The sequence below is a fragment of the Mus caroli genome, chromosome 1 (genome assembly GCF_900094665.2).
Source record: "Mus caroli chromosome 1, CAROLI_EIJ_v1.1, whole genome shotgun sequence".
Lineage (NCBI taxonomy): Eukaryota > Metazoa > Chordata > Mammalia > Rodentia > Muridae > Mus > Mus caroli.
Window position 1 is genome coordinate 178,803,471 of NC_034570.1, and position 9,298 is coordinate 178,812,768.

General features: G+C 45.8%; 1 protein-coding gene across 3 annotated transcripts in view; it reads right to left on the bottom strand.

The window, feature by feature from the left end:
• Positions 1-9,298, bottom strand: part of Kctd3 (potassium channel tetramerization domain containing 3) — a 59,690-nt gene that overhangs the window by 17,917 nt on the left and 32,475 nt on the right. For 2 of the 3 annotated variants that reach the window (XM_021167615.2, XM_021167624.2), the window contains exons 5-9: positions 8,982-9,040; positions 8,669-8,749; positions 8,075-8,215; positions 7,405-7,495; positions 3,291-3,481 (exon numbers count right to left, since the gene is read on the bottom strand). In XM_021167615.2, the coding sequence (XP_021023274.1) occupies positions 3,291-3,481; positions 7,405-7,495; positions 8,075-8,215; positions 8,669-8,749; positions 8,982-9,040 (563 nt within the window). The remainder of the gene's footprint in view (positions 1-3,290; positions 3,482-7,404; positions 7,496-8,074; positions 8,216-8,668; positions 8,750-8,981; positions 9,041-9,298) is intronic. The other variant, XM_029476513.1, reaches the window with a different exon arrangement.

The window sequence follows — 9,298 nt, forward strand, 5'->3', positions numbered from 1 at the left end:
CATGTTCACACCTGCACTCACTCACACTCACATCCTGATCTCAGATGCCCACACACATGCTCACACCTGCACTCACTCACATCCTGACCTCAGATGCCCACACACATGCTCACACCTGCACACTCACATCTTGTTTTTAATGTCAGAAACAAAGCAGTAAGAAAGATAACAGAAATGGACAAAGCCGAAACTCAGAAGAAAGCATCAGTAGTCCTGCTGGAAACATCTCCTCTTACACACCTAAGAGTCTGTATATAAAAACATATTTATATAACAGACACATGAGTACATCACCTGCCAACCAAGACACAGCAGAGTAAGCTATATGACACATATACACCCGGCCTTAACAAAAACAGGTAAAGGAATAAACTGTTCTTCAAAGCAGAAGATATTAATTCTGCATCATACACAATTATTTACATAGCAGTACTATGTTTTGAGGTTTTGAGGCAGGACAACTTTTAAAAACAACTGAAGCCAACTTCATTCAGTCCTGCTGCAGAAATTAAAACAAGCTGATTTTCCTCCTGAGAAGGGTGAGGTTTTGGGAATTCAAGGATGACATCATGAATAGACTCCAAAACTGAAAGTGTCACTGCAGCTTAGGCTCAAGGATCCTGATGACTGTGGGCAGACAAGGCGATGGCATGAGCGTGAGGAGCTCTGCCCTGGCTCCTCTGCTGAAGCAGTCCTGCTGTCTTGTCTGAGTCATAGGGCAGGGGTCCAACCTTGGGAAAGACTCTCACCCATCCACCAGCCAACCAACACTCTCTGGATGGTGGAATTCTGAAGAACAGCACTGCTGTAGCTGTACCCTCTACAGGCGTGAGCAAACTGCGGCAGGACCAGCTTCTCCAGCGGCTCCCTCTATGCTACCCTCTGCAAATCGAGGAATAAAATCCCCACTCAATAGCACTTGAAAGAGTAACTTGCTGTCTGTTTATTTACCAGCTGGCTCAGTCAGGTCTCTATTGCTGAAACAAACACCACGACCAAAAGCGACTTGGGGAGGAAAGACTCTACTTCACCTTCCAGCTTGCAATCCAACATCCTGAGAAATTGGGGCAGGAACCTGGAGACAGAGCTGATACAGAGGCCACAGGGGAGCACTGCTTCCTGGCTTGTTCCTCATGGCTTGCTCAGCTGCTTCTTAACTATCCTAGAGACCCTGCCCACGCAGGGCACTACCAGAATCCTTCATATCAATTAACAATGAAGAAAATGTGCCACGGGCGTGCCCGTAGACCAGCCAGGTGGGGGCGTTTCACAATTGAGAGTCTCACTTCCCAAATGACTCCAGCTTGTGTCAAGATGACATAAAACTAGCCAGCACAGCAGTATGCCTTCTTTAGTGTTAAATTTGGTTAATAGTGTTAAACCAAAGGGAGAAAGTTATCCTGTTAAACATAATACATGGTATTCACTTATTTCACAGTTTAAAACAGCAAAATTGGACAAATACAAGATGAAACTTTTAGGCAAAGCACAAAAGGTAGCAGCAGGACTCCAGATCCGGACAGCTGTGTCTTCGTGCTCTGTGCATTCCCATCACTGTAGAGATGAAGACTGCCGAGTGGGATGGGGAAGTGGCATGGGGATCTTACTACAGACACCAAGGTAAAACGGGGTGCTGTGGACTGGTGGGAAGCCCCGGCGGCCACACTCTGCTTCCACCTCAGAGTGGAGTGCCTGGCGACCTCAGATACTCAGAGAAGAAACAAGGAAGGGAGGGAGGGAGAAGGTGGAAAAAGACAGATTTGGTATCTGGCATACTGCTCCCCAAGACAAACAGAACAAGCCTAATTCACAGAGGGTGTCAGTTGGTATTTGTTGCCAGCTACAGAAATTCAGTTTCAAGTGAAATGAATATTCTAAAGATGTCCGCTGACAGAGGCGTGAGTACCTAACACGTTGGTCAGATGTGTGACCACACTGATTCCAAGGTCAGGATACATTACAGCTGGGGAGGGAAGGGGACCAGCATTTACAAAATCTGTCTAACTCAGCAAGCCAACATTTCCCAACTGATCAACATAGTGTTACAAACTACTCAAAGAACAAATTAGACTAAGGATCTCAATTTAGCAGACTTAGAAAGGTTTCACGATTCAGGTGCAGGATTCAATAGAAAGAGCCACAGTTTTTTTGAAAACATTATTTACAAAGAGGTATTAACAACTGTTTATCATTTCAGGCCATCCTGTCTTTACATAGATCAATTAAAAACAATGTATCACAGCAAACTAAATACAGAAATAGATTTAGGAATTACAAAAGATATCACCACAGGGCTGTGGAGAGAGTCAGCTTAGCAATAGCGCTTGCTGCACATGCGTGAGTTCAGATCCCAAGCACACACGTGAGAAGAGAGAAAGTCCTGCATGCCTGTGTCCTGCATGCCTGAGTCCTGCATGCCTGTGTCCTGCATGCCTGTGTCCTGCATGCCTGAGTCCTGCATGCCTGAGTCCTGCATGCCTGTGTCCTGCATGCCTGTGTCCCGCATGCCTGTGTCCTAGCATGTCTAAGGTAGGGTGTGAGTGCATGCCTATGTCCTAGCATGTGTAGGGTAGGTTGCTAGCAGAGACAGGGGTCACTGTGCTTGTCTGTCAGCCCAGGCAAACCCAGGGAGCTCCAAGTCAATGAGAGACTCTGCCTTACGGGAACAAGGCAGAAGATGAAGGAGTAGGACCCCCACATCTCTCTGTGACTCAGCAGACAGGCAGTGGGCTTGTGCACTCACACACAGATACACACACATGCATGCACCAGGCACGTGTACTGCAACACACAAAAATAAAAGTTTAAAAAAACTACAAATTGAAACCCATATTACTTGTCTCAAAACTTTTCTTTTTGGAAAACATCTCTTTTCATTAACATGTGATTTGAATCACCATGGAATGAGTTTATTATTGCTATTTTTATATCAGTAAGTACTAAACATTCCAAGTTTAAATTCTAATATGAATGAATGGCAATAGATAACAACCTCTACAAATACTTTTTGGTCTGAACTAACTTAAGAGAGGTTTGGTTCTGAGACCAAAAAAGTCTGAGACCAAAAAAGTCTGAGAAATGTGGCTGCAGAAGCCAGACAGCATGAGCTACTTGCCCACCCACCTTCAGAGAGTGCGAGTGGAGGAGCCGGCTGCCGCTGGGTGGAAGCTCACCAGGCTCTGTCTACCTCAGTGCTTCCCTCTAACACAGCACGCCTCACAGAGGAGTGCTCTCACCACTGAGCCCCAGAGTTGTAACAACACCAGCCAAGCACAGGGGAGTCTTCCTACCAATTTCACTTCCACTTCCTCCATCCTGAACACTCCACAAGATGATGCTGCTCTCTGAGGCGACAGCCACCATTTTGTCCTTGTCTCCATGAGGACCTCCAACCACCTTTGCATTTAAAGCCACCCGTTCGATGGTCCAGTCCAGGTAAGGGCTTGTAAACACCTGCTGCCACCCTGAGGACTCTTTGATTCTGTTAAGAATAGATACGTAGAGTAAACTTAGTGGTGGGTGAGAAAAAGAACAGAAATCACCATAGCAAACAAACAACAAAAAAGACCCACATCCTCCACCTATCTAGATAACTGAATGTAATTTTTGATATACCATCTGCAAAGACATTATTCCTGATCTTACGGTCACATATATAGGACATGTGACCACAAAAAAGAACTAGACTACTGAATTTCTCCTAAAAGTTAGAAATGGTAGCCAATTACTGAGGGGATTAGAGGTGGGTGGGTTTTGAGTAACCTGTTACCTGGCTGGGGGTTGCAGAGGGGAGAGAGAGAGAGAAGAGAGAGAGGGGGGAGAGAGAGACAGACAGAGACAAGAAAGGACACGGAGAGTGCAGAAAGCCACCGTGAGAGGAGATGGACCATGAGCATGTGGCCAAGAGAAACAGCAAGTATCTGGGGTCTATCACTGGGGAAGGAGCCAGGCCAGCAATTAGAAAGGTAAATTAGATAAATTACCCCCACACCCAGTAATTGTCAAAGCCAAATAAATAACCATAATCTCTGAGTCTCAATCATTTGTAAGCCAGAGATCGAAAAGTTTACATTGGTTTATCTACATAAGATGTTGAGTTTCTCACATTTCCCACAAAGCTACTGCTGTGTTCTGTATGATCAATGATGGCCAACAGCAGTCAGCACTTGAGAAGAGGTTGGATTCTTTCCTGTTAGCAACCATATGATGTCACTTATGTGACATGGCAAGAACTTAAGTCTCTGCTCCTCAGATGACATTACATCATAACCCTAAACACCTCAGTCTCTGAAAACTGGTTTATACAGGTCAAAACAGGACACTGCATGCCCCCTTTTGTTCTCCTCCTCCCCCCAACCCCTCTCTGGGACAAGGTCTTTCTACGGACCTGAGACTGAACTGAAGTAGAACTTACTTTGTAGCCCAGGCTGGTCTCCAACTCAACCTTCCTGCCCCAGACTGTCAAGAGCTGAGATTATAGTCTTGTATCTCCAGGCCTGGCTCCCATTTTTAATAAATTTCTCTGGCCTATATGAACTCGGGTCTTCTAGACTAGTCTTGTGTGTGAATGAATGGCAAGCCCCCAGGGTTAGCGCCTGATTACAGCACTATGATGAGCAAGTCAGCACAAGTGCCATCTTGGTTCTGCCTAGCAGGAGAAAGGACAAAGCTGCCCCTAACACTATGACATATGGTGAAAGCTAACCTGGCTGGGGGCCGCGGTAGAACATGTGCTATTTAATTAGCACAACACAGGCACAGGCCAGTTTTCACTTAAATATGTATGCTCAATAATACAAGTACAACTCACAAAAATACATAATTAAGCCTTAAATGTAATTAATGTTTTCCTTATTTAAGCTTCAGAGCAATAAAGGGTAAAATTTACCAATTTTTCCCAAGCACTGGGAAGGTCTGTAATTTAAGCACCTAAAGTCTGTAATTACCCTTTTCGGCCACCAGGTGGGAGTGATGTACTAAGATAAACATGAGACTACTCAATAAACTCTAAAACTGACAACTACTGAGGATAAAATGTGGACCTTTAGGCTCTCTCAGACTGAACACAAAGCAGGGATTGTCCACACTTCAAGACTAATGACACACGCTGTGTGGGATGTGGACACAGGGTGGCTCCCAACCGAGCTCAACAGACATGTTAGTGGCCTGAAATTTGAAAGGATATTGATCCTGTAAGCAAAGACGGAACACAGACAACACCCTTTCCCAGACAGCACACTTCTTAGTTTCAAGTCTACAGCCATCAGGACTATAGATTATATTGTATTATATTATATTATATTTACAATCTGGAAAGCATGACTGCACTGTTACAGAACTTAATTCAGTAAGGCAGATGAACTTGTGCTCTCAAATTGAAACACATGCAAAGAAATCTATAGCTGTGTAATTCTCCATGGACGCAACATGAAGCTCAAAGCACACAGAGAGACAAAGAGCACTAAGACTGCATTCCAGCTCTTCACTGCTGACTCTGGAGTTAGCACAGTCGGGTAGGATTGCTGTATTTTCCACAGTAAAGTCTCAAGATCTATTAAATATGATGCATGCTGTAAACAAGTTCTTCCTGAAATTAAATGAGTGTGTTTAAGCGTGAAAAGCATGTAAGAGTTCAAGAAACCTGAATACACAGAGACACATAGACATACGCACAAGTACACACATATACACATACACACATGGAGAGAGGGGACTTCACACTCAGCAGCAAGCCAACTTACATGATAAATAATGTAAACATAACTAGTTACTCACTTGGAAGAAAGCAAGACAGATTCTTTCTTAAATTCCCTATCACCTACAAAAAGGTAATTCCTCCGAGATAAATAAGCTAAAATGGAGACAGATGCAAGAGGACGGCAACTCATGCAAGTTCTCCATTAATTCAGGGACCACTGTCAAACGCAGGAAGAACTGGACACAAACCTTACACAAGCCAGTGGCCTATGCGAAAGCACATGTGGTCACCACACCACTCTGCGTTAAGCCTTTGAACTGATATAAAACTATAAAGAAAAATGTTTTGTAGAAAAGACTATGATCTTCCAAAAGTACTATGCAGTTTCTTTTCACACCGCTTGCTCATCAGTCCGCTTCACAATTTGAGTCTGTAAGGAGAGCCAGCATGCTCGCCCTTTTCACTTCCACCCGAGCCCCCAGCCGCAGTCCCAAGCTAACTGTGCCAGCCTACGAAATGCCATGGGCACTCACTCTGCCTTCCCCATCCCTCCTCCCGGGGGATCTCTTCAACACTCTGGCAAGTGACAATCTGCAGCACTGTGACAGAGGCAGAGCTGCCACTTCAAGCTCCTGGAGTCCTTGTCAATAATCAACTGTGCACCCCATGCTAAACAACCATGACTGACCTCTAAGGGCCTTTCAGTTTACACTCAGATGGTGGGGGTCTACAGCAACTCTTTAAAATCCCCATACTAAACGTCTGGGATGTTTATATAGATGATGCATAAGAGCATCTACAAAGTAACCACCTGGAAGCTCATTTCTATACTATCTAGTAGTTAGGTTAAAAGCGTGCACAGCACTCAGAACAGTCTCACCTGTTCACCACTGTAACCAAGGCCAGTCCAAGTAAGTGGCAGACAGCACTCTCCAGAGGCAAACCCACAGCATACACTTTTAGTACTTGCAAGGGGACAGTAAACTCCTGAGGCATTTTTAAACCTATAACCAACTTCAGCTATTTTTTTTTCTTAACCAAGATACAGAACAAAGTGACAGAATATTCTACCTTCTTTGACTTTCCAGTAACTGTTCTTTGACTTTCAATGGGACCACGCAGAGGGAGTAAATTCTGGCCACCTCCCTGCTTCTCTGGAGCAACAGCACTGCCTGAGGCCCACAGCCCAAGAGGCTTTGCGGAGTCCAACTTTACCATGTTAAAAACAATCAAACTCACTCTGAACTCTGCACTCTCCCTCCCTGCCTTTCGCTCTAATCCAATACTATAGAGCTCGGTGCACTGCAGACACCGAGCTGTACACACATCCTACCTTATTAGTTATGCCCAACACAGCGGCAATTCTAACAGCACAGAGCTCTCCCCACCTCTGCTGCACAGGACAACAGACAGACTCGGGAAAAAGGAATTACAGACGCACATTACCATCCTGCCTAAGGCTTCCACACACAGCCACATGAGCCAGAAAGAGTGACATAGCTCAGTTGCATCACATTTCTACCGTCTGGGAAACACAAAACATCAAGGCTACCAACAGTATCAAGTAAAAAACAAACTAAATTATAACCAAGTGCAGTGGATGACACATGCAGGGGAAAACTGAAGGTTAAAAGGAACAGATATTCAACCTAAATATACAATATAATTATTTAAAATAAAACAAATGATGACTGAGGACTCGGTACCTGTAACACACCGCGAAATGCGCATAGGCAGCTACAATCCAATTGTGGTGGCCAGCAACTATTAGCACCTTTCTTGGATCCACTGGAACTCCTGTCAGGTTTAAAGAGAAGCACTTACATCTCACACTGAGTTGGAAGGCTCTGGCTCAGAGGCCGGCTGATGCTTCTACCTGTTTGGGTTAAGGTGGTCGGACAGAGCACGATGCTCACAGCTTATCAGCTATGGATCATGCCTTCGCCAGACAGAGGCAAAGTTAAGTAGTCCCAATAGACACCACATGGCCCAGGAGCCTAAGCTGGGAGCTCACTAGCTAGCTCTCAACAGAAAGTTTGTCAACTGTTCTGAGGACAAAAACAGTAGAAAGAAAACAAAAACAGAGGATCATATTATTACACATCAAAAAAAAATGTGTGTTAAATGACATTTTCCAATATATAAATAATGAATCTGGATTTAACACGAATATAAAGGGCTAGAACGCAGCTCAGTACATCAGCACTCAGCCCCTTTGCCATAGGCTCAACACACAAACCTTAAGACTGTGAGAGATGGGAGGGAGGGAAAGAGAGAAGGGGGTGTGTGCAAAAAGAGTAACATTCAAAACTCACAGCCTGAGTCCCTGCCAGCTGAGCATGCGTGAGCTCTCCTTCTCTGTGTCCTGTCACTCACCCAGCCGAATAGTGTCTTCTCCATTTGCTGCAAGCACAGGCTGCGTCCCGTTTCCCCGGGCTTCTCCTTCCATAGAGTTCAGTCCATTCCTAGCGTCCACAGAGGACCTAGCTGTGTTAGTTACTTTACGACTGGGAATGCCTACAAAGGAGAATGCACATTTTACCTGTTACGCTTGAATTTCCTCATACTTTCAGACAGGATCTTTTCAAAAACCACATCTCTCTCTCTCAGAAGCACAATGGTGCACAGACAAAGGCCCAACTCTGGTAAGTAACTGAGGGGACGGTGACCTAAGCCTGCAGAGCCCCGGGCTCAGGTCCCGTGCCAACCCCCCTCCCACACACACACACACACACACACACACACACAAGGCCCAGTGGTGTACATGGCAGCTGAGTGAGGCCACCGAGCTCCCTCCTGCCCTGACAGAGAAGCTGACAGCCCTGCTCTACAGACCGTGCGGCTTCACTCTCATGCAAGGGCACGGTCGGATGAGGTCCAGATTTATCCAAACTCAAATAACCAAAACCGTTTTTCTTATTTTTATGCTTCTGTTCAGTGACAGGAGGAACTTTGTGAAGACTGCCGTACCTGGCGGGGGCAAGTAGCCATGGAACAGGACGCTGCCGCAGGATGACCGCTCCAGCTCCTCACACAGCAGCAGCCTCCGCACTGCAAGAGCCAATGCAAGCCCATCAGGGACAGGCACACACAGCTGCCCCACCTACTTTCTCTAGCCAAGGGCGGTGGGAAAAGAAAGGAGAAGGTTTAAACAGCTCACGGCTGAGACTTTCTCAGCGTGAAGCGCTGAGCACTGAAATACTCTCCAGAGGACCTGAGAGAAGCCTGTCTGCCTGTGGGCAAGCTTAATGCACGGGGTCAGTCCCAGGAGGTCAGCACCTACCTAGTGGAGTGATCCCGTAAAATTCTGCCTCGTGCCTGAGGACATTAATGCTGACTCCCCTGTAAAGAAAGGAACAAAGGCTGTGAGCTCTCTAATAGCAGTGACCTGGGCTACCATGGAGACCATGGAGGAAGCAGCAGACCCCTCAAGGGGATGAGGCCAGCAGGACTAAATTTTGCTTTTTCTCACATTGTCTTTCCTACGCCATCCATCACCTGGAAGTGGTTAAGAGTGTGTGCCCTCCCTGAAACATGTTCAGCTCCTTAATCATCAGGGAATGCAACTCAAAACAACCCTGAGAGTCCACCTCACACCAG